At 47.8% G+C, this 25,566-nt stretch overlaps 1 protein-coding gene across 1 annotated transcript in view; it reads right to left on the bottom strand.

Annotated features, from left to right (window-relative positions):
- Positions 1–4,139: 4,139 nt before the first annotated feature.
- GCGR (glucagon receptor) overlaps positions 4,140–25,566 on the bottom strand; it is a 39,658-nt gene continuing 18,231 nt past the window's right edge. Inside the window, exons 2-14 of the mRNA XM_033139086.1 lie at positions 20,090–20,230; positions 19,888–19,984; positions 18,759–18,866; positions 16,201–16,322; positions 15,910–16,016; positions 14,271–14,424; positions 12,463–12,622; positions 8,523–8,583; positions 8,211–8,280; positions 7,126–7,214; positions 6,640–6,778; positions 6,468–6,509; positions 4,140–5,594 (exon numbers count right to left, since the gene is read on the bottom strand). Of these exons, the coding sequence (XP_032994977.1) occupies positions 5,301–5,594; positions 6,468–6,509; positions 6,640–6,778; positions 7,126–7,214; positions 8,211–8,280; positions 8,523–8,583; positions 12,463–12,622; positions 14,271–14,424; positions 15,910–16,016; positions 16,201–16,322; positions 18,759–18,866; positions 19,888–19,984; positions 20,090–20,143 (1,497 nt within the window). The 5' untranslated portion in view covers positions 20,144–20,230 and the 3' untranslated portion in view covers positions 4,140–5,300. The remainder of the gene's footprint in view (positions 5,595–6,467; positions 6,510–6,639; positions 6,779–7,125; positions 7,215–8,210; positions 8,281–8,522; positions 8,584–12,462; positions 12,623–14,270; positions 14,425–15,909; positions 16,017–16,200; positions 16,323–18,758; positions 18,867–19,887; positions 19,985–20,089; positions 20,231–25,566) is intronic.

The raw sequence follows: 25,566 nt of genomic DNA, 5'->3' as shown, positions 1-25,566 counted from the left end.
GCAGTGGCTTCCTTGCAGGGAGTGGGGGGGGGAACATCAGCTCAATCTGTGCCCCTTGCTCACCACAGGCCTGTGAACAGATGGCTGGTGGTGGTTCTTGAGTCCATTCTCGGCTGCTCTTGGGTGTGCAGGTTGCAAGAGAGAGGAAAATAATAAACCAGGCAAATACTGCTGTTATGTTTCCCCAGACAACTTGCACTTCTGACTACTAGGCTTGTATTCCATGTGCAGTGTGAGCTTATATGCAAGATAGCAACTCATTTATTTATTTCAACAATTTGCATGAAGCTTGCCCCGCCGTGTGCGAATCCCTTGCAAACAACTGCAGTGCTTGCAGGCAGACAGACAGACAGACAGGTCATGTACCCAAGCGGTCATTTCTCCTCTAGATCAGATCCTCTAGACTGCTGGGAGGAGCACAGAGAAAACAAATGCCATGGTGCACCTGTAACTGTTAAACCAGATTCCTTCATCTGCCCCAGCTGCAATAAAACATGTCTCTCCTGTATCAGTCTGTACAGCCACAGCAGGCACTGTAACTTCCCAGCAGTGTGACATTACGCCTGATAGTGCATTCTTCCACTGTCTCCCCAGACAGGCGGATACCAGCAACATTATGCCGCTTCATCACAGCCTTCTCTAAGCAGTTGTACAGGGGACCCAATACGATAAGACTAAAGATGGGTTAAACCTTTAAAACCAGACTTCAATTAAAATGCTTGCTGGAATAAAAGAAAGCATTTGGTAAGCTCTGCGAGTTCAGCATGTCTGAATTTCCAAAACAGCCATCACTGCCTTCGTTTGGAGCAGAAAGCATTTTTTCTCCAGATTGCACAGATTGCCCTACTTTGCGGGGTTTTGCGTCTCTTCTCCTGTTGCATGTTAACACGGAGTGAAGGCTCGGATTAAATGGTCGCTTGGGCCTGCTGTGCCCTTCAGATTCTTGAGTCCGAAACAGAATGCGTGGGTACCCTGTGGCCATTGATGTTGGCTCTGGGACATGTTTACAGTCTGTTGGGTCTTAAGCCAATCAGGCCCCAGGTGTGACTGCGGTCTGGCCGAGGGCGCAGAGGGCACTGGATTGTGCTCCTTCCCAAATGAGGGAAGAAAAAGCTCTACATCTCATGGCTTGGGAACGAGGTGTTGTTTTGAATTAAAACCAGTGGGAGATGAAACGAGGAAGGCATTCGCTGGAGGGTCACAGGCATTATGAATGCCAAGCAAATAACTGGCTGTGTGCATGTACCCCACTGTCAAACTGAAGAGGGTGTGCATGCGTAACAGTGAGCTGAGTGTTAATTTGGCATATGCTTCCCTGTTTGGGGGGACGTTTTGGGAGGTGGTGCACTGGGGGAGAGACGGGGGGACTAATCCCATGAACAAGGGGATTGTCCCGTTCCTAAAACTAGCTCAGGGAGACTTAGAAGTCACATGCTGCCAAAGCACCTTAGGCAGAGGCACAAAGGAGCTGGAGAGAGCACAAGTGTGTGACATAACTATGCTCTCCTGTTTGCGCACATAGCTCCGGGGGGGGGGGGCGGCCACGACAAGTGCTACGTTTGTGAAAGATGTTACACAATTTACGTTTCTTCTGTAACCCGTCCAGCAGGCATCCAAAGTGAGCACAATGGGTGCGTCACCATCCCACGTCAGGAAAAGGGCCATGCACTTTCTCAAGTGTGGTCCTCTACAGAAATGACGCCACTAGTGGATTGGCCATGTGTGTTCAGTACTGGTTCAGGACACGACTGGGCAGGGCTGCAGAGCTGAGCAGTCAGTATGATTTCAGTGATCTGGTATGGGAAACCTGTGGCCCTCAAGATGTTTTTAGACTCTAACTCCCATCAGCTCTGGCTGAGATGGTCAATGATCAGTGAGGAGGGGAGTTGTAGTCCTGCAATATCTGGAGGGTCACAGGTTCCGTCCTAATAGAAAAGGATCAGGGACATGCTGCAAGTTCATTTTCAAGCTCACCTGCTCTCTCCTCTTCCTCAGTAGGATCTCCTTGTCCCATCTTCAAGTTTTGCCTGCTGTTGCTATCTCAAATAATGCTTTGTAAATCAAATTACATATCAATAGGAATGCTTTTTTTCAGGCTTGTATATTCCAGGTCAGATAATGTGAACAGTATTTAATCTTAAAAATACACCTTGGCAGCTTTAGGGGGACCTTTCTCAGATCAACCCGTTACAATTCTGCACCCCCTGAACTTTATTCCAGCTCATTCTATGTGTACATGTCCCTTTAGTATATACTCTTACTATTCTCATAAACAAATCAAGAATTGAGGGCGAGAGAAAGTGAGCTGACCAAGGTCATATACAGTGGTACCCCGTGTTACGTACGCGATCCATTCCGGGTCACGCCACGAAACCCGAGAGTACGTAACGCGAACGAAAAGAAAGAAAAACCTGGAGGTTTGAGGGTTTTTGCACTTCTGCGCATGCGCGAAGTGTGCAGAACGCTTCTATGCACCCGCACATTGCGCACGCTCCATGAAGGACTTCCGGGTCGCAGAGGTGCGTAACGTGAACGTACGCAACACGGAGCGTACGCAACACGAGGTATTACTGTACAGTAAATCTAAGGCAGGAAATGGAACTCCAACCTTCCACGGGTAACCCCAAGTGTGCTGGATCATGTTTTCATGCTCCTTCCCCCCCCCACCTCCTCCATAAGTAAACAGAACAAGGCCTTCACAATAAAAATGCTACTTCTTCTGATATTTTGTGTGTGATGAATGACCGCCTGTGATGGAGACCCCCTGAGCAGTCCTATTGGACTTAGCAGTTGGAGCAAAGGCTTAAAAAATACTTGCTCAAGGCCAGACAATTGCTTTGTTGTTGTTGTTGTTTAGTCGTTTAGTCGTGTCCAACTCTTCATGACCCCATGGACCAGAGCACGCCAGGCACTCCTGTCTTCCACTGCCTCCCGCAGTTTGGCCAGACTCATGTTAGTAGCTTCAAGAACACTGTCCAACCATCTTGTCCTCTGTCGTCCCCTTCTCCTTGTGCCCTCCATCTTTCCCAACATCAGGGTCTTTTCCAGGGAGTCTTCTCTTCTCATGAGGTGGCCAAAGTATTGAAGCCTCAGCTTCAGGATCTGTCCTTCCAGTGAGCACTCAGGCCTGATTTCCTTAAGAATGGATAGGTTTGATCTTCTTGCAGTCCATGGGACAATTGCTACGCAGCAGAAAATAATTAAAATCACATTTTTTGTTTATAGTTGATTCCCATTTACAGGAAAGCTGCAGAGGCAGAAAGAAAGCAATCTGTCTAAGACCAGACAACAAGTCCATGGCTAGAAGGCATTCTGTGCCCACAGAAATAATCCACACTAAAGGTGTTGTAAGAAATAAGGGCAGATTTTTCTTACAACAAAGGATATGGGCAGACAAGTGATGGGATGGAAGAGTAAGAAACCAGGCTGGAAGCAGGTAAGGATTGGGGGGAAATCTGCTCCCTGCCCCACCACACCACCTGCCTCCTGAGGCCTGCTACAGCTGAAGGTGATTGTTTCCCGCCAGTGTTTAGACTGGCTGCAAATGCCATGCCTCCATTTTTGGGAGGGTTGTGGGAATGGGCAGGAGGGAAGTAGCAGGAAGCTGATGGCCTCCGACTGTTCTGATGATTTCCTAACATGCCTGCACTGAAGACTTCTTCCATACTGCAGTTGGTGTCCTGCTATGGCACATCACTAAAATGTGTATGCATGGAGTTATTATGTGCCTGTTCATAAGCCACAATTGTGCGTGCGTGTACATGTGCATGTACATATGCTGGAAATCTTTTTTTTTTAAAGAAATAAGCAGCTTTTTTTGGACAGCATGGAATGCAGTGTTCTTAAAGAAGAACGTACCAATGGTTGCTGCTTGGAGATTTTGGAATCAGAGGCTGTTAGTGAAGCACTTTTGTAAAGGGACTTGGAGACTGGGTGGCACATCACACAGGGCTAGGAGTCAGCAATTACCTGTTTCTTGCAGTGGTTCTAATTTAAAGCTGCTGCGTGGCCTCCCTGGAAAGGTTAGTACTTCTGAAGGACAAGGCTGGTGCAGGACACCTGTTCCTGTCCATGCTGGTGAATGAAAGGCAGTCCAGGCCCCAGCAAGGATAAACATCTCAGTGCATCAGGAGGCACCGTCTAAGTTGCCAGGACATATAGCACAATTTATTGGGTCCTTCAATCACCCGAACATTGGCACTGACAGGCAGACACACGCAGACACAGAAGTGGCCCTCAGAGCTTGTATTGCCCACACAAGTAGATTTACAGAGTCACCCAGCACAGAAGGCGCAAGCATGCCCACAGTGCGGATGCAATGGTACAGCCACATACAAAGTCAATGACCCAAGTGAGCCGTGTCACTTCCACATAGATATATATACTGAATGGTAGTACTGTTTTCCTTCCAAACTCCGCAGGCAATGCTTTCTGCACCGCCCCAAAATATCTCTTTAAGTGGTATGCCATCCCATGTGCCCAGAAGGCAAAGGTGTCTCTGTTCCAGAGAATACATTTTCATATGTGCGAAAGTGGATCTGCAAAGTTTGTACTCAGAGAGCCCAAGTTCTGCAACCACTAAATTTGACCTTTTGCAAACGGGACACTTCGCATTGGACAATTATTACATACATTTGCATGTTTTGCTGCACAATTTGTTTGGGGGAAATGAAAGAAACATATGATAGCCTCTAGATATATCCTTCCCTATGATGATTTAAAAAAAATTGCACAGACCCTTGTGTGTGTGTGTTCACCATTTAGCAGATAGTGCTTGTTCTCTGTAATTTATGAGGACTAGAAACTTGGTTTTTGTTGGGTTTTTGTTTTTTTAGAAAAGAGGAAATCTGAGATTCTTAAGAAGTCTGATCAGTGCTGATTCTGGCACAATTATAAATGTGCAGACTTTCAAAGTTTCCTAACAATGGTACAGAATCTCCTCCCACTACAAAGCTTGTTTGGCATTGTCACCTCTGTCAGGATGCCCTGTGGCTGGGCTGTCCCCCCTCCTTCCTTTCATTCTGCTCACCCCTGGATCTCATGCCCCGGAGCATTCGGCATGCGGACCGGCAAGGCAGCTCGTCTTGCTGGGTCTCTCGTACGCATGTCTCCAGTACGGAAAAGGAATTCGCACCATCTAGTCAGAGCCGAGCTGCTTGGCAGAGGGCACACTTTCCAGTCACATGTCCCACAGCTTCCTGGGCTGCCAGCTGCCCTCCTTGCTCTGCAGGACGGCCGCCTCAGGGGGCAAAGAGTGAGACAGGCCCCAGATATGCCAGGGGCAGACGGGTAAGCCGGCTTCAGAGGTTGCTCTCGGCTGTGTCAGGGAACTCGTAGCAATGGGGCTGCTCGGCCACTGCCAAGTTCTCACTGGCACTGCATGCTGTCCTCTCCAGGTACTGTGTGCTGGTGTGCATGGTTGCTTGGCTGCGGCCCAGCCCATTGAGGTAGTTGCCAACCAGCTTGTGCTTCTCGCCAGTTCTGGTACCCCCGTTGCGGACATGGGGTGTGTGGCTGTACGTGTGCTTGTATTCCTCTTCTATGTCCCAGCCAAGCTTCCAGCGCGTCCATTTCTTCATGAGCTCTGACTGCACCTATGGAGATAGAAACATTTGCGGGGAGTGTGTGTTATTTACTGGTTTGAGGTTGTATTTTTAAATATTATTATCCACTGTAGGATGCTTTGCCACAAATGGCAGGATTATAAACCTTTATAAATAAGCTCTGTATTAATCTCATGCATATGAGAAATACAGCCAGTTCAAGGGCTCACAACCACAAGTTACATACAAACGTGTATTCAAACATGTGTGCTTCATGTAGTGAAAAGCAACCTCAGAAGGAAAAAATTTCCAAGGAAGTGGGTTCCTAAAATGTTTCCTACTGCCATTTTTACTGCATCTCCCCCCGCCACATGACACCCTCAAATTCCAAAATCAGCAGTGCCGAGAAGATCTGACATACTGGAGATGGGAGGGATGCGGTGGGAAAGTATCGGACAGAGAAAGGGCCCAGCACCACCTCTCTTACCGCTCTGCCCACTGAAAATTGCACATGCCCCTTTCCAAAACCTGTTTCTTACCATGTGCAGCTGGTTGGTTGCAACAGAAATGGGTATGTAAAGAAGCAAACGCAATCAACAACACTTGCACAGATTCCGTTGTACTTGTACAGAACAGCTCTGCACTGGTTGTGTTCTGCCCACACAGTTCCAGTTACATGGGCGACAGACACACATGCTTTGACTGCATCTGCCTTCTCACCACCTGAATTAAGCTGGGTGGGTCACTCATCTCTGACAGTATTTCAAAAGACATTGCATCTTGCCCCAGCTGTGCCTCCAATACCACTCAGATAATACAGGTGGAAATCATCCTTGCTGCCATACATTAACTACTTGTGCAGAAGCTTGCATGTCCTGTATCTCCCTCCTCCCCCACCCCCACCCCAGTTTAGAGCACACTTACCTCCTTATTCACAAAGCAGTAAAGAATGGCCACCAGCATTCCCTAAAGAGGCAGAGAAGTCAATCAGAATAATGCCATTTAAAAAATAACCATTGCAACCAGAAAGGCTTCTCTCTCTCTGTACGGTTCTTGAATGGGCCTGAGCAAAGAACAGGCTTCTGGTGTGCCTCACCTGGAAGGAGCTGAGGAAGAGGTCAAAGAAGAGCTTGACATAGCGCAGCGTGCCCTGGGCATGCTCATCGGTGACAAAGGCGAAAACCACCTCGTGGATTCCCAGCAACGGGATGAGCGTCAGTGTTGACTTGGCCAGCCTAAATGGGGCATCAGCTAATTAGAATGCATCACAAGCAAAAGGCAGCAACATCCCACAGTATTCAGTCCGAACCCCGTATGAACCACCTACCTGGTGGAGGAACGAATGGGCTTATGAATGGCATGAAAGGAAACCCACTGGACTCGTATCGAAGGCCACTTAATGAACCCACATCAGTGTACCCATCCCAAATATCCATGGACATGAGGAAGGGATACCCCTAACCTATGAAGGCTGTGATGCCATGGGCAATGATGGCATAAACAGGACATAATAGAATCTTCCCTTCCCGGGAAAAAGCTATGGCACTGTAGAGCAGGGAAGGGTGGGAGCGGGAGCCAGTACCGGAATTTGTAGTCTGTGTAGCGCATCTGGTGGGCACGGAGCTTAGAGACCAATATCTGAATGATACGGATGAAAATGAAGAAGTTGATCTGAAAGAGAGAGAAAGAGAGAGCGGCTGAGTGGGAAGAAGAGGCAGGACTGCAGGAGAATCAAAAGACACGCATAGCAAATAAGGGTCTAATTTTAGCCACGATTACTACTGTTATTAATTCTGGACCCATCATAAGCTCTCAGTGGCTTGCACAGGTCTCCCCAAAGTGCCCCATCCAGGCTGTGACCATGTCTATGCATCCATAGCTTCACCGGGCCTATCTGAAGAAGTGTGCATGCACACGAAAGCTCATACCAGGAACAAACTCAGTTGGTCTCTAAGGTGCTACTAGAAAGAATTTTCGATTTTGTCGGGGCTATAGGATTAGACATTTGCAGAGCATTTACGGGGTCACTGGTACATATGCATGCTAATAACGTGATTTGTGATTTGAGCACTTACGGAAAGTGCTGTCTATAATATACATACTGAATTATTGGTAACATGGACAACAGGGGTGGCTTATCTTAGGCTTGGAGGCTGAATCGGGTCCCCAAAGAAATGCTTTCTCACCCCACCCCAGCGGCATTTTGTCAGCACAAAAAACAATTTAGTTAATTAGTTGACACAGTGCTGGTTTAAGCCTCTTTGCCCTGCTCAGCACCTTCACGGCGATGCTGTGTGCCCTCTCCCCTGTCATCAACTTGATCGTTATATGAAGTGGGAGAGGGGTTGATAATTCCCTCAGCTGATCTGCATCCATCAGTTAAGGAAGTGGGCTGTGTGCCTCTGTGTGCATACCCCCAACATGGCTAATGTAGCTTTCAGGCCAAAATAGGTTCACCACCTACCCCTGGCCTGACAAGGTGCGTCAGCATTGTGGGCCTTAGACATTTTATTGCTTGGAGGTTGCCCTATTCATTTTCCAGGAGCACCAAATAAGAAGACTGGAGGCAGGAAAATGATTGTTCCCTCTGCATTTTGTTGGGCGAGGGCAGCCATTGTGGGCGGTTCAGTGGGCATCTGAGACAGGCAAGGAATAAACACAACTCACCAAGATGGCCAGGAACACAGGGAAACGCAGGATCCACCAGAACCCCATGTTATGATTGGTACTCCAGCATCTCAGGAAAGAAAGAAAGAAACCATGGATTGTGTGCAGCAAGTCTGGCCTGGCACACATGCCCCTGCCCTCTTCCTTGCAGCACCCCCACCCCCGCTGCTCACACTTAGTACAATGTGGCCTGCTCACACCCATAGCCCTCATAGGAATGTCACCTGTTAAGTTGCCTGGCGATGACAGAAGCATTACAGATAACCTACAAACAGTTTGCACAGCAGAGACACACATTGTCCTGGAACTTACTGAATATTTTCATAAAGAAATTTCACCACTATCCATGGCACAATGAAGAGTACTGGGGCCCCTGGAAGAAGAAGAAAAAAAAAGAGAGAGGATTTATATCTTAAAAAGGAACAGCCTGTGTCTGGCAGGGCAGGAATTTAACCTGAGAAGAGTTTCTGCTCTAGATTCATCCTGACTCAAGATCTGCCAGTGGCTCATTAAATGCAACCAGGAGATGCAGGGAGTCGAGGGATCCTCAAATCTTGGGAGTATCATTGCAGTCAATTTGCTTGGAGTTACATATCCGCTAGGTGAAAAGGCCAATCTAAGTTGACAGATCTTGTCTCCCAGCCCAGGCTCCATGAACACAGAGACATTCCAACCTGGCCTGGTTGCCACGTATATACGTTTGCCAAATGGCATAATAGCACATGTGGTTTAGGCGTGGCTTCACATTAAAGAGACAAAACCTCAGATTTCCAGGCAAGACCTGGATGTTTCTAGATTGCAAAGGGACTTCCTTCCCCCCCCCCCCACTGCATTGTGCTCTCCTCCCAAACCTGCTCCAGGTCCCTCTCCCAAACTCCAGAGCAGACTTGCAGGCAGTGGCAGGGGTGTGAAGGGGGAAGAGAGGGAAGGGAAGTCCCATCGTGTATGCGGGAGCCATTCTGCTCATGAAATGACTTTGTTGGATACAACAGTGTCTGTATAATTGCTCAGTAGGAAACAACTAGAAAGAGGCACAAACGGCATTGTTATCAAGAGAGTTTATTGCAGACTCAGTGATGTTCGTGCAAACCAAGTTTTGGGCAGTGACCCATATTGCCACCCATATTGTATAGTATACCTTTTTTCCTTTTATGTTGTTCAATATAATAATAATAATAATAATAATAATAATAATAATAATAATAATAATAATAAACCACTCAATATCAGCATTGTGTGGGCACCGTGCAAAGCTTGCATGCATGTGTAGCACTGAGATCACAATAGACTGCCACATGGAGCACCATCAGACGCATTCAAAACAGAATGTGGAAAAGCATATTTATTTATTAAATTTATATCCTACCCTTCCTCCCAAAGGAGCCCAGTTTATGGATTAAACCTGCTTTAAGATAGATAGGATAAGATGCAGGCAGCCAAAGTGGTGTCCTCAAAATTTAGTTGGACTACAACGCCCATAATCCCTGATCATTCACCCTGCTGGTTGGGGCTAATAGGAGCTGGAGTCCGAGGGCATCTGGAGGGCACTAGGTTGACTGCCCGAGGGATAAGATCCAAGAGTTGGCATCAGAAGTCCCATGCAGGCAGTAGCTCTTTAGCAATTGGGCAGTGGTATGATAAGAACCATTTGTTAGCCAGAGTGTAAATATCTCTCACCCACTGTTGGTCAAATAGATGCTATTGAGTTGCTGTTGTTGTTGTTGTTGCTGCTACTACTGTTGCAATGTCTCAAAAATCTACTTTATCTGAGACCATAGTGAGGGTAAGAGGGTGGGTCATCATTTTTACTGCAAGCATCAACAACAGAATGCCCTCAAAAACTACAATCTCTACATGGCCTTAGCTGCAATACAATGTGCTGTTCCACGTAGAGCTGCTTGCCCTTTGGGGCAAACATTACTAGTCATGAGGGATGGATGACTACTGCCGAGAACAGCACTGTCTCCTTCCCATGTCTCCCCAGTAATGTTTACTGAAAGAAGACAGACGAGACAGTGTCATTATTGTACCCAAAACGTTCCCCCCTTTGCTGTAAGGAGCAGCCAGTTGAGTGCAGGAGGTAGGGCTTGGCATGCTTCTGCTTCTGTTATTTCTGATATGAGTTCACCTGATCGGTGCCTCCCAGCCCAATGTGTGGGTCTGAACAGTGGCATAGGAAAGGTGGGGCATAGGGGGCGCTGCGCCCTGGGTTCCAGGGGAGGGAGTGGTGAGACTACTCTCTATCGCCAGACTCCTTAGCGTTTTGTACACCCGTCGAGACAACGACATCCCTACACATTTGATTGGCACGACCACAGCAACCATCTCCATATCCAGCACTGTCGGTCTTTGGGACCTTCATCTGAATCATATGATCTACACAGGACTTGCTGAACTCTTGTGTTATGGTTTTCTAGTAGAATGATTATCCTCCTGCATGTTTTGCAGATTCATTTTGTTTTATTCTAGATTATATTACTGGTGTGAGTAAATATATGCAGGTTACGATAAAAATGATGCAATATTGATGCTATTTTCAGCCAGTTATGTTTGGTGTATGGTTATTATGCGTGATACGTAACTTAGGGTTTTTTTTGGTGTTTGATGCCATGTTTAACAAAGCAGGACAGATGTTTCAGAGAGCCGTTGTCAAACCTCTCTGTGGACCACTTCTTCCCCTCTGTTCAACACCTTGCCTGGGCCCCTTTCCTCCCACGCTGCTCACTTGCCAAATGGCCTGCTTGCCCACTTACCTGCATGCTGTTATGCTGGAGTTGGCATGGCTGCCTACTGGGGGCCACATGAACTCCAGCATGACAGCAGCCATACGCTTCTATTTGTATGGGAAGACATGTGAATTGTCACGTGGAATTATTATGTTTTAAAATTGCAGCTTAATGTGTTCTTGCAGAATGCCTGCAAAAGCGACACAGGCTGCAAACAGACTGATTCACCCATCCCTAGGGTTGGCAAACTCTGAGAACGATGACATCACATCCACCTATCTTTTACTGGGTGTTTACCAGGAAAACCGAGAGAGAATACGCTGTTGCTCTTCTCAACTGCAGCCCATGCATCATTCATAACACGTCTTGCTTGCCCTTTAGTCTCTCACTCTCAGAAAGAAAGAAGGCAGCTTTTTAGTAGGCAGCTGGCGGTCACAAGGGTCAAATCTGACATTCAAGCAGGCATATCTTGATTTTTCTCTTGTTAGAGGAAATAAACAGTAAGGTAGGGATGCTCAATGCTGGCTTCACCAGAACCCCACAGTTCCTAGCTAATCTGAAACCTTTGCAAAGCTTGAACATGCAAGATTTTAATAGACAAAAATTACTCAGGAAGGCTCTAGGTAAAGGAGCACTTGGGACTTTATAATCTAACTCTTGCCATTAAAAGACAGTGATTGCAGAAAGCCATTCATCAAACAACATGCTCATTCAATGGCATAACTAGGTCTTTCACCCACAGGAGGGCTTGTGGAGGCTATCATTCTTCCAAAGTTTTTTTTTTTTTTAATGTACAGAAAAGCAAAGCAAAGGCACCTCTGTTACTTAGAGGAATAAACTCTTCCTCTTCTTCTTCTTCTTTGGCGATCACTTGTAGCCGAGTAAGATTGTCTTCCATAAACACGGTTTTAACAATGAGTCCGTAAGTGACTGTGGAGGCCAATTCTGGATCCACAGTCCTTCCACAGTGGGGACATAGGTTTCCAGATGGGAGTTGATCACAGTGTGGATTTGCCAAGCGTACCTTCCTCTTAGCACGTTTCTCCCTTGCGTCCTGAGTTCGAGTGTCTTCAAAGCCTATGACACCTTTGGTAAAGGCTGTTCTCCAACTGGAGCACTCGCAGGCCAGTGTTTCCCAGTTGTCAGTGTTTATGTCCCCATAACATAAGGGTGGGAATCCTGGCCTCATCTCCCCTACCCCCTGCAAGCCAAATTTATTTGAAGTGCTGTTAATCAGCAGACTTGAAGTCACCGCCCATCAGCAGATCCCCTGGTCAAGCCGCATCTCTGCCTGCCCCACACCTGACGTCTTTTGAGGGAAACCATTTTGGCCCACGGACTGGAGCTTCCCCACCCCTGCCATAATAAACGGTGAAGATTAGCGCAATCTCCAGCCGCAGTGCCTCTCCTTCCCTGCCACCCTCAGTGACTCCCGCCCTGCTGTTTCTGCTCCAGCGGACGTGCCTCTGACACTCACGCCACTCGTCCTTTCCAAGGCCTTGGCAACCCTGCATATATATACTCACCCCAGCCGATGCAGAGGTAGAGGCTGAAGTAGCTGCGCTCGGAGAAAACGGCCAACACCAGCAAGTTGTGCAGGTAGAGCCCCTCTACCAGCAGCCAGCAATAGTTGGCCACAATGCCGTACTGCATGAACACAGTGGCTGCCCGGCACCTGGCTGCTGCCTGGGGGAATGGCAAGGGGTCAGTGAGTAGGGCAAGGAAAGTCCGGGAACTTTCAGCAAGAAGCTCTCCCACCCCACCCCACCCTGCAACCCAACACCTGGGTCAGCTTCAACACAAAGTGGACTTGTCCCTTTAGCAGGCAGATTCATGGGGGCGGCATTCTGCCACTCCCCATAGTTTTGTGGTTGGTGCATGGTGCGTTAAAAACAAAAGCCACCAGTACAGGAGCTTCGGTCCCAAGTGGCAGTAAAGCGTGAGACTTGGCAATGAGGCAATGGCTTGGATCAAGTTTGGAAGTGTAGCTAGTTCAGGCTGCTTGGAGAGAGCAAAGCGTGGTATTTCTAGGTCCCATAACCATGAGTGAAGGTGAGTATTGAACCAGAGGAGGGTTGAAGAAGGTGCTATTGGGGTTGCTATTAGCATGGTTTCATTTGAAGCAGGGCTTAGCCCTGAGGCCACCCTTCAATCCTACACGATCCAGCCTTCCAGCAGTTGAATTCCAGACACCAGAAACTTCTCTTGCACTCTGTGGGTATGTTATTAACTCATGACTGGATGCATCAGAGAAACGATATAGTCGCCAAACTTAGGTTTTACCGGGACATTATGGATGCATTACAAGCTGACTTAAGCCTCGTGAAAGCTCTATGAAAACATCCTATGCCTCCTCCCCCCTATTTGCTGGCTCTTGTGAATTTGTATGTGAAAACAACTACTTGGGAGTGGGGCCTAGTGTGTAGCTACCAAGTAGCATAGGCAGGGGTTGTTGGGTTACCATAATTAGTATGTATGGTGGTGAGGGGAATCAACTGAAGCTCCACTCTCCCTGCGGAAAGGGAACAAAGGAAATGAAAATTAAAAGGGGGAAACCAGGAATGTTTAACTCAGAGGTGTAGGAAAGCCAGGTGGTACCCAGTGCGTAAAATTTCTTGTCACCCCCCCCCAATTGATTTATTATTATTATTTGCCTGCAAAAATGGTTTTACGTTATTTCATATTTTCCTACAAAGGAATGTGGATTCTGAGCCTCTGATAACAAGTAGGCGATTACGGACAGATACTTAAATCTACAGGATGGATTGTGTTTTGGCTTGTGTTATTTTATTTATATTTATTGTTTATTTAATAAAATTTATTTTAAAAAACCTGCAAAGTGGTTTACCAAAACAAAAAAAAAAAAAAAAAAAACACCACAGCAGTAAAATCAAGAAAAATTAACAATCCTACTTTTAAAACACACACAAGCTAAAATATTAAGATTAAAATTACTTCAACTTCCTAAGCATCTAGGTATCCTTGCCTAAAGAAGAATGCTTTTAGCAGGTGCCCGAAAAGAGTCTAGCAAAGGCATGTGCTTTGTTGAAATTTCAGCCTTCACGATATAGGAAAACGGCCAAGTAAACAGCTATTTTCATGGAGGAGGGTCAAGATATTAACTGATATGCATGAAATTTCATATGTAGCTATATAATCCCTAGTGTAGTAAGATAAGACCTTTGGAGCAGGCATTTAAAAAAATGTTTTTTAAGAACCACCCTAGTAGGGCAGTAATTGTTTCTTGATAATTTGTCACACCCCCCCCCCCATGATGGCACATGGGTTGAACTGCCCCCCCACCCCCCTTTCCTATGCCCCTGGTTTAACTCACCTCATCACTCAGCCAAAGACCCACACTGTAGTCGTCAATCTTCTGGTTGAAGTGAGTGTTGAGCAGCTTGTCGATGATAAGCACCGAGATGCCCTTCAGGATGAAGGAGGCGAAGAGGTTCATGTGGATGTAGTTGCGCATGCAGTGCAGCTTGCTGGAGAGCAGGGAGCTTGTCAACAACGCCTGTCCAGCATGGCCAGCACCATGCAGCCAGTGCCTCTCTCCCAGACCTTCCTCCCAGTCCTTGCACCCTCATCTCTCTCCCTCTTTCACCCCACTGTACTAACCCCCCACCCCGCTCCTCCATGCCTTGTGTTCTCCACTCTGCTCCTCATTCCACACCTACTCATTCACCCATGCTCTGCTCTCTCGTGAACTGTTGTGTGGCTTACCAGGAACTCCTGGCCAACCTGGAAATATTTTGCAGATTTTGACCAGAAAATATTTTAATTAAATCCAGACCAAAGTGACCCAGGAAGGCATTTCGTTAGGGGTGATGTTAAGAGACCCCTATTCCCTTCACAATGCTACAACTCCCAGAGAGGTTTAACAATCAATCCCTCTTCCCAGGGAGCTCTGGGAATTGTAGTTCTGGGAGGGGGTATCCTAATATCTATCAGCATCCTTAATCCTACAGCTCCTAGGATGCTTTGGGGAGAACCAGGGATGTTTAAAGGGATATGCTGCTGCTTTAAAAATATAATGCAGATAGGGCCATATTCTCTCTCTCTCTCTCTCTCTCTCTCTCTCTCTCTCTCTCTCTCTCACACACACACACACACACACACCATTCTACTGACGTAAGTACACACCCACACAGTCATATATCCTCATCACAAGTACTACACAGCAACATGCATACTTCCCAAAGTTGCATTCTGACATGGCTGCTTTCTCTACCACAGGGATAATTTTTTATCTGGTGCCTGCTAGCAAAGAGACCTGTGACATTCCTGATCTTATACTTTTTTGGAGACAGGTAAATGAATTTGTAGTCTTGATGTGTGCACTTGCTGGACCTGCTATGCGATTAGGGATCCAAATGGATCAACCCAACAGACTAAGTGTAAAACAGCAGCAACAACCTTATGGTGAAAAAAGAGGGTTGAGCGAATCCACCTCAACTTTCTCTAATAAAATATTTTTTTAAAGAAACACAAAACTTTAGTGTATGTAATTTGTCTCACGCACGTCAGAAAGCATGCAAAGTGTTGGTTTCTGCCAAATACATTAATATGTAAAGAGCAATTCCCAGCATCTCCAGTGTGGACGGATCCCTTCCAACTTAAAAAAGATCCATCTCCACCCAACCAGATAGAATCATAGAATTGTAGAGTTGGAAGGGACCCTGAGGATGATCTAGTCCAGCCCTCTGCAATACAAGAATATGCAGCTGCCCCATAAAGGGATCAAACTGAAAACCTTGCATTATCAGCACCATGGTCTAACTGAGCTGTTATCTCACTTCTCTCCAGGCAGACCTACAGCCATCCCACTTGTTTCTAGGAGGACTAAATGAAATCTGGTCTGACTATCCCATTTCCCTTCCCCTCACCACTTTGGGCACTGCCCCTCAGTGTGGTCACCCCCATCATCATCACCATCACCCCCACCCCTCCCAGGCCAGTTCCCAAGGCACCTGAAGCCCAGCAGCACAGCCAAGGCAAGGATCAAAGTGCAGAGTGACACCGAGTAGCCAACCGTGTACATCACCTTGAAGCTCCCGTAGATCTTAGCAAAAAACTCCTGGAAGTAGAAAGAGAGGAAAGAGACAATTTTAGGCCTCGAAGGGATGGTACTAATCCTGGTAATTTATCTGCTCTTTAAAATGGGTATAGTACATTGAGTACAAAGTCAATGGAGTCAATGGAGGTGGGGAATGTTCTTTGAGACAGCCCCCGGGACTCATTTAGATAGCCAATGCTCTCACCTGCTCTAAGATGGTCTCGTTGTTCATCACACACTGATGAGCATCGCGCAATGACTTCCCTTCGGGGGTGGTCACCCATTGTCCATCTGGGTCACACTTCTTGAATACATAGCCGTGCTTCACTGTAGGGAATGAAGGCATAAGGCAGGCTTCCTCAAACTCGGCCCTCCAGATGTTTTGAGACTATAATCCCCATCATCCCTGACCACTGGTCCTGCTAGCTAGGGATCATGGGCGTTGTAGGCCAAAAACATCTGGAGGGCCGAGTTTGAGGAAACCTGGCATAAGGCAAGAAGAAGAAGAACCCCACTGAATCAGAAGGCCCATCTAGCACAGCATCCTGATCGCAAAGCAGCCATCCAGTTGTCTACGCAAAGCCCACCAGCCAGAACCTGGGAGCAACAACCATCTCCCCACTTGTAATTCCCAGCAACTGGTATTCAGAGGCATATTGCCTCTTTCCATGAAGTCAGAACATGGCTAGTAGTCACTGATAGCCTTATCCTTTGTGATCTTATTAGGATTGTTATTATAACTCCACCCCATCCTTGTTCTGACCGTTGACCATTTGTTGTTATTCCTCTGTGCCTTCCCACAGTCCCCATCTCCTGCACCCTCAATACTTTCCCCTCGTTCCCCTCTAGCTTATTATCATCCAGGTCCTTCTTCATTCCTTTCCTGTCCGTTTCCTCTTCTTAGGGCCCAGCCACACTTTCATTTGTCCCATGATTTCTAGTATTTTGTATCACTCTGTTATAACGGGTCCAATAGGTTTTTGCTTTGTCCTGCCACTTTCCCTGGGAAAACCCGTTGTTTACTGCTGAACTGGAACAAATGTCAGAGGAAAACCCAAAGAAAAATGCGTCTCTTTTGAACCAGTCCTAAAATAGTTCCTGAATGGGATTCTGCATGCTTTCCAGGAAGCTGTGCTGCGGGAGGTCCTCTCCCACCTCCTTTCCTTCTCTCCTTGCCTACCCCTGTGGGATAATTTTTCCAGTTGTCTCTCCAGTTTCAAGCACCCCACTTCCAGTTTCCTCATCATGCTTAATATATATATATATATAGTTTATTCTTCCTTGTTTGGTGCTCATATTAAAAGTGTGATCAAGTGATATATGTGTGCCCCCCCCCCAACTCATTTGCTTTTATTGGTTGCAATGGTTCCAACAGCAGCTTTATTTTCTGCCTGTAATAATACTGTATTAAATACAGTGGCACCTTGGTTCTCAAACAGCTTAGTTGACGAACAAATTGGCTCCTGAACACCGCAAACCCGGAAGTAAGTGTTCCAGTTTGCGAATGTTTTTCGGAAGCCGATCGTCCGTTTCTGCTGTCGGCATTGTTTCCGTGGCCAGTCAGCCAATCAGAAGCCACGCCTTGGTTTGCGAACGTTGAACGGACTTCAGGAACGGATTGAGTTCGAGAACCAAGGTACCACTGTAATACATATTGAAACAGAGCCGGCTCACCAATGAGGCGGGGTGAAGCACCTGCCTCGGATGGCAGAAGTGCTTTAGGAGGCACTCTGCCTGCCCCACCGTTTCTGCCACTGCTAGAACAACCCTCTCTCACTGGCAAAAAAGAGACGTTCTGGTGCATGGAATCTCCTGGGGTGGAGAAGACGAGCAGCAACACCTGGAATGCCCTGGCTCTTACCGAACTTGGCAAGGAAGTGGTGTTCCTGTGCATTGCAATGCCACTCCCAATCCCCAGGGGGTGGGAAAGATGAGTGCAGTGCTTTGAAGGTGGCATTCTGGCAACAGTGTAAGTTGGGGAGCAGGGAACAGCGCATTCCTGTTTCACCTCAGGTGGTGAAATGGGGTGGGCCATCCCTATTGTGGAAATGTCCTGGTTCCTTTTGTGCAGAGGTCAGCAAACTTTTTCAGCAGGGGGCTGGTCCACTGTCCCTCAGACCTTGTGGGGGGGGGGGCGGACTATTTTTGGAAAAAAATATGAACGAATTCCTATTCCCCACAAATAACCCAGAGATGCATTTTAAATAAAAGCACACATTCTATTCATGTAAAAACACCAGGCAGGCCCAACAAATAACCCAGAGATGCAATTTTAAATAAAAGGACACATTCTACTCATGTAAAAACATGCTGATTCCCGGACCGTCTGCAGACCGGATTTAGAAGGCAATTGGGCCAGATCAGGCCCCCAGGCTTTGATTTCCCTACCCATGCTTTTGTGCATGTTGAATGATTATCTGATTATCCAGTTTCCTGAGTATCTGGCTTTTCTGATTTTCTGACTCTCTGCCACAGGTGAGCGAAACTGAAGGTGGAGACAACTTGAAAAGGGGACTATTGATTATAGGAAGTGTGAACAGGAAAACATGGGGTTTCAAGGGTCTTTCCCTAAGGAAAAGCAGAGGCAGAAATTACAAGTGGGAACACTCAGGCCTGGACCAAATTGAAAATGGTGCAAAGATGTATGGACTCAAGGCAAAGTGTGGCTGGGCCCTGAGTAACTCTCCCATGTCAATTCCTTCCTTTCCCCCCCTGCCAAGGCACAGGCCCATTCCAGTCTGCTTCTCCCCCCAGTGCACGCACCTTGGTCGTACCAGGGCAGGTACCAGGGGCAGGAAACATTGACAGTGCTGTTGGGCTGTGCATCAGGCCAGCACGAGTACTTGTCAAAGGTTCGGTTGCAGACCAGCTCTGTCAAAGAGAGGAGGAAGCTTAGGATCTGCATGTGACGTGGTGGTGGGAACAGCGGGTTGTATGCGTGTCTGAATGTGTGTGCAACTTCGTTCTTATTTTTCACTCTTTATTTAATTAGGAAACTTCCCCCACGTTCATGTCCTTCAAATGTTTCATCAACCAGCAGAATTTGCCCTTGGGGCACATTTGGGACCCTTGTTGCCAGCTTCACATGCATGTATCTGTACACACAACTGCCTAGTAATTCATCCACAGACCTCACCTCCACCCTGCCTCAGCCCACCCTTTGTGCTCTACTGCTGTCCGAAACAGTTTTTACAGCAGCTTCTTGAGAAAAAGAAGAAGAACCCCTCATTTTTTGCATATGCTGATTTATGAAACAACACTTGTCTCTGGGACACAGCACTGTAGGTAGCTCATTTTCTCCCTCAAGCTTGGCACAGGGCCGTAGCTTAGTGGTAGAGAGAATGCTTTGCATGCAGAAGGCCCCAGGTTCAATCCCCAACATCTCCCAAGTAGGGCTGCAAAAGACGCCTTGTCTGAAATCCTGGAGAGCCACTGCTAGTGTGTGGGGAACGTTTGGCCCTCCAGATGTTGTCGAACTACAACTATCAGCCCCAGCAAGCATGGCCAATGGACAGGGATGATGGAAGTTGCACCTGAGCAACATCTGGAGAGCCAAGGATTCACCACACCTGGTATAGACTCTACCAAGTTAGCGTGGTGGTCTGACTCAGTGTAAGGCAGTTTGCCATGCCCCTTAAGCTTCCAAAATTCTTGTCTCGTTTCCACAGCATGCACAGATGCATGTGGTCCCAGCACTCAGCTGCTCATTGCCTAGCAAGGAGCCTGAACTTAAACAAACAAACGAGCAAGAAAAGCAGCTGGGTGGAAAAACTGACCAGGCTGTGCCTTTAAATGTCCATTGCACTTCAGAGTGATAAATGTCCAACCCCCTCCTTGCCGCCCTCCCGACTTCAGTGCTCTGATGCTCAACCTCCAGGGGTGCTTGTCTCACCAGTGGATGGTGGCAGAAGGCTCATGTTGTGGTAGCACTCTTCACTATAGGCCTTCCAGCTCTCAAAGAGGAAGTCCATGATCTGGGCTGAGGGTCCCTGAAGGAAAAAAGACAGCAGAAAGGAGGACCGGCTTGATATGTATGTGCCTGTAAGGCCTGGGATGAAGAGGGGCTGGGGAGGGTTGGGGACCAAGGCCCTTACCTGAGGGCACACCACCAGTGCCAGCAGGATACTGAGAAGACGTGGCTGGGACATCCCTCTGCAGGGCTGCAAAGCCACATTGGGATGTTCCCAGAGCTGCTGGCTGCCCACAGAACGTCCTGCGGCCGGTTTAGCAGAGCCCTGCGAAGGATAAGATAGAAGGAGAAAAGAGGGGCACTTAAGTCTTACAAGCTCCTTGCTGCCCTTCTGCAAACTCTAGGCTCCAGTACCGTGTCTTCAAGGTGGATGACGCACTCTGCAACTGGGTTTGTTGGGCTACATCCAGGAAGGCTGTCCAGTGCCAGGAAATTCTGGGCTGACAGGGACCTGCTAGGAGTGAATATGGCCACCGCAGCCTCCACCCAGATCAGGTGCTTGGTGCTTGTTGGTGGTTTGACCCTGCCTCTGGTTGGTGCAGGGAACCTTCTGACCCTCACTGGAGCCAGGAGGAATTGAGGACGCCCAATCTAGGGGGCTGCTTCAGATGCCAGTCACTGTAACAGGAGCCTGTTTAGGGGTGGGGAGCTATTTCAGGGCTGGATTTGGGTCCAGGCCAAGTGCCCAGGGAGACTTGATCCACTACAATGCAGCACAGGGGGGCTGCCCTTTTCTTGCTCATCTCCTCAGAGCAGCAGCATGCAGAGACTTCCCCGCCCCACAGGCCAGCTTGCCAAAGTCTGCAGACAGTGCTGGGGAGCAGCATGTAGCCCAAAACAACAGAGCACGAGAAAAGAATCCCAAAGCCTTTGCATAGCTAGTCTAGACAGTGGATCTCTTGTACAATCATACCTTGGATCCCGAACGCCTTGGTATTGGGACGCTTTGGCTCCCGAACGCCACGAACCTGGAAGTGAGTGTTCTGGTTTGCAAACGTTCTTTGGAACCTGAATGTCCGATGGGGCTTCCACAGCTTTTTATTGGCTGCAGGAAGCCGTGATTTGGTTTCCGAACGTTTTGGAAGTCGAATGGTCTTCCGGAACTGATTCCGTTTGATTTCCAAGGTATGACTGTACTAGCAAAGGGAAACCTTTGGGGATGGGATGGGCCCTCTCACAGGGACACCTCTGTCTATGGTATTGATTGGCAAAGTAGCCTTGCCTTGTGGCCAGAGAACAGCAGTACTTTGGATTAGAAGGCAGGTGTGTGAGACAGAAAGAGAGAGGGAGACAGAGATGTGGGGAGTGGAGAAGATAGCAAAGAGTTCTGGAAATAATGGTTGCATACACAGCATACATTTAAAACGTATCCCTCTTCTCGAAAGAATCCTGGGAACTGTAGTTTGTTAAGGCTGAGGGGAATTGTATCTCTGTAAGGGGTAGACGACAGTTCTCTGGATTTGGGATGTTTCTGTGAAAAGGTGCTTTGAATGTAGGCAGTACACCCAGCCAATGTATCTGGGATCCAGAAAACCAGTAGGATTGTGCTGGTGGTTCTGACGTTGTGATGTCTGTGGGGATCCAGCAAAGGGCAGTGTAGCTGTGCTGTCCGTGGGGTGGTGCCAGGGGGCTGTGTGTGTGGTGTGTGCAGTAGTCAGTGCAGGTGGGAAGGAGGGTAGGGCTGTTTGCGCCTTGCGTGGTGGGTGAGATGAGGCTTGCTGAAGAGGACACATGCCCCGATGCCTGGAGCCCTGAGCTGCTTGTGGACAGTGGCTTGTGCATTCCATCACCATGACACTTCCTGCACTCCTGCCAGCAGGGACTCTCTCCTTTCCTGATACAGAGTCAAATTCTCCCCACCAGTCCGTGTCCAGGAAAACATTTCATAAGGGGAGGGAACGAGGGGGAATGTGCCAGTAGCGCTGCCCCTGGTCTGTTTACAGCTCCTGGCATAGTCCAGCTTAAGGCCAACCAGGCTGTTAATCATTAACGCCCTCCAGGGATCTCCTGGCTCCAGATGAACCCAGGGATGTTGTTGCCTCCTAACCCCACAGCCTTCATCCTACTGCCGACAAAGGCCCCCATGTGTTCAGATTGCTGGACTTCTTGGCTGAAAGACTGTGCTGTGTGTCCTTGTGGGCGGCTGTTGGGCAATGCCCGCCGTGCTGGCAACCCATCCGGGATAAACTCAGATTCACACCAGAGCTAAATCCTTCAATCCCTCTCTAATCTGGTTAAAGGGCTCCTGAATGGGATCACAGTGCTCCGGACACAAACCAAGTATTCTTGCCGTGTGCCTTGGAACAGACGTGCCATGCCTTTGGCCCAGATGCGGCCAGAACTTTGCTGGGATTGCGAGAGTGACCTTCCGGCTGTCCTGTGAAGCCAAAAATAAGCACTTGGCCTAAAAATGCCTGTTCTGCCCTAGAATAAAAGGCTCCTCGTGATCCACTAGGTCCATTCTTCAGCATGCGCTGGGCAACAAACAATGGAAAGATCCCTGCATACGAAGGGCTTACTTTCCCAAGGGCTACTTCCCATATTGCCAGAATTTATTTATTTATTTTTGCAGGAAGGATTCAGGCAGATATAAAAGCACTGAGGTTTGCACAACTGAAGTGGATTGAAGTGTTGTGTCACCCTAGTACATTAATATTATTATTATTATTAATAATAATAATAATAATAATAATAATAATATACTTTTTGCAGTTAGGAATGTGACAGGGAAACATTGGCCAAATTCCCTTCTCAGCAAACTTCCATGGGGCCATATTCCAGTGCTGGGCAGGGCCAGAGGCCAAAGAGGGCAGAGCAATGAATATAATTCCTTTGTACAGCAGGCTAGTGTCTAGTCACCTTCACACACCCCTCTCTGTTCGCTACCCAAGAGGCATTATCAAAGTGCAAGGACACATTCCAGCCAGGCAAAGCCGCTCATGGAGGGTGCAAAGCAGGGCCGGTGAGGGTTGTGGCCTAGGGAGGATCGCAAGGGCCAACGAGAGGGGCCTGGAGGGATGCATTTGGCCCCCAAACTCCCCCACTCCTGGGATAATTTGTGGCAATATACAACTTCAGAATCGTTTTTCAAAATATGAAATTATTTTGGCAGGAGTCAAGGCAGTGATGGCTTCAGCTGATTGTCAGGGATTTCATAGTTCTGTTTGTAGCATTATGTGAGCCCCAACAATCAGCTGACTATTGGCACTTGGGCACAAATTGCAGAGTTCTCTGCATGGACAGGTTGGCAAAAAGGGGGGGTGAGGGTCATCTGGTGTCATAGTGACGTTAGGTGATTGAGAGGTGGGGCTCTATTGTTGCGCCAAGTACATGTCATTGAATACACCAGTCTTCGGTGGGGTGGGGTGGGGTGGGGTGGGGTGGGGGGACTCAGTCACATAAATGATACGGAAGGATCGGGGAGCAGTGTTGAAAACCCCTCCCTGAGCACTGCGGATCTGAGCCATTTTGCTTCTCCCCCACAGCAGTTAAAAAGAAACAAAACACAGGCGATCCAGTTCCTAGATCTTCTGTGTCATGTCTAGTTTTGTCCTGACAATTGTAGTGCCTTTTGGACTATGAGGATAGTTCAAAAACTTACAAGCCCATTATAAAACCACAAACGGAAGTGTGCTTCGACACAAACAAGACTTTTCTTCCATATAAGCACCATTCGCTCATTTATTCTGGAGAATGCAGGCAACATTCCTTCTAAAGTTCCTCCACATTTCTCTGCACCGTCGGCTCATAGGCAGCCATTCTTGGATTGTACATTGCAACAGCAGCACAGAACTTTCAGGCAGCACTACGGCCTTACCCAGTTTTCAGGTGGCATTCATGGATGTGGCTTGTGTGTGATCCTTGCTCCGTCCCCTGCCATTATATCCAGCTAATCTCCCATGCTCTCCTCTGTGATACTCTGCTAGTGTTCTTGGGTGTAAATGAAAAACCTCGAAGTTTTATTGCTGCTTTCTCAATTTCATCAGTCCCATAAGGATTGCACCATGTGCAATTTCCAAGAAATAAGGCTGGAACTAGCAAAACACTGGTAGTCTTGGAGTTTAATAAATAATAATAATAATAATAATAATAATAATAATAATAATAATAATGTACATAAAAATTGGTGGTTGTTGTCTGAAAGCATTTGGAGAGCATACTGATTTGTAGCACTAAAAGAAGTTCTGGCATTTGGATACACCCCAGTTTTTAGATTCTCGAACATGTGCTTTCAAGATTCTGCTCTAGATTCATTCTGCACTTCATTCTGGAAATGCATACTTTTGATGCTCCAAAAAGAGCGTCCTGAGAGCCAAAGCTAGAGTTTGACTGGTCAGGAAGGAGCGAATGGCGCATGTCCAGTTTCCCCTATCTCTAAGGGATATTTTGAAACCTTTCAGAGCTTGTCAGAGGGACAGTAACCAGCCCATAGTCTGGAGGGCTGCTCCCAGGACTATCCCTCTATCCCTCCTCCCCTCCTTGTATGGTTAATTTTAGCCCTGGGAAATCATGTTTCCTTAGAGCAGTCCCTAGTCGCTGCTTCTGTTTGGGAGCTGGGAAGCACATTGATCAGGAAGCCAGCAGCGCCAGATGCTGCTTTCGCTCCTGGGCTGAGCTTTCTCCATATTTAGATAGTAGGACAGACAGATGCGTCTGTCATGATGAACCTTTTCTTGGTGGCAGCAGTGTCCAAAAGCTTTTGCTGGGGACGTGGGCAGCTCTTGCGATTCCAGATCACATTGGCCCAGGTCCCTTGCCTGGTGATGATCCCTACTGGAAAACTTCTCTGCCCCACTCCACCCCAATGCCACCCTGTGGAGCCAGGATTTATAAGAGAGAGTTCCCCACCTGCATGTTGCTGAGCCATCTCCTTCCCCACCACTTGAACAAGCCCCCTTGTGCTGCCTCTCTCAAACTGTGCCCAGGCTCCTGGCCTCAAAGTTGACAGGAAGAGACTCTTCAACTGGATTGCGAGTGCCCCTGGTTGTTGACCCATGCCTCCCTGCCCCAGGGAGCCCAAGCCCTCTGAAGTGTTTGTAGTTCACATAGTAAAAGATAAAGGGACCCCTGACCATTAGGTCCAGTCGTTTCTGACTCTGGGGTTGCAGCGCTCATCTCACGTTACTGGCCGAGGAAGCCGGCGTACAGCTTCTGGGTCATGTGGCCAGCATGACTAAGCTGTTTCTGGCGAACCAGAGCAGCGCATGGAAACGCCGTTTACCTTCCCGACGGAGTGGTACCTATTTACGGTATCTACATGCACTTCATGCTTTCGAACTGCTAGGTTGGCAGGAGCAGGGACTGAGCAACGGGGATCCCCGTTGCGGGGATTCGAACCGCCGACCTTCTGATCAGCAAGCCCTAGGCTCTGTGGGTTAACCCACAGCACCACCCATGTCCCAGTTCACATAGTAATCACTTCCAAAAGACAGTGGAATGGCGGGGGTGATGAACCAGTCCTACTCTTCTTCTCCCCAAAGGTAAAGGTGGACATTTTTCCTTATTTTAGTGTTTTAATATTGCTCTAAGTCAATAAACAAGTGTCCCTCCCTTGCCTGAGAAGCCCCCGCCACGAAGGCACTGGAATGCCTGGCTCATTCA

The sequence above is a fragment of the Lacerta agilis genome, chromosome 2, assembly GCF_009819535.1.
Source record: "Lacerta agilis isolate rLacAgi1 chromosome 2, rLacAgi1.pri, whole genome shotgun sequence".
In the NCBI taxonomy this organism is placed as follows: Eukaryota; Metazoa; Chordata; class Lepidosauria; order Squamata; family Lacertidae; genus Lacerta; species Lacerta agilis.
Note: the sequence above shows the minus strand (reverse complement) of the source record. Positions and strands in the feature narration are given on the sequence as shown.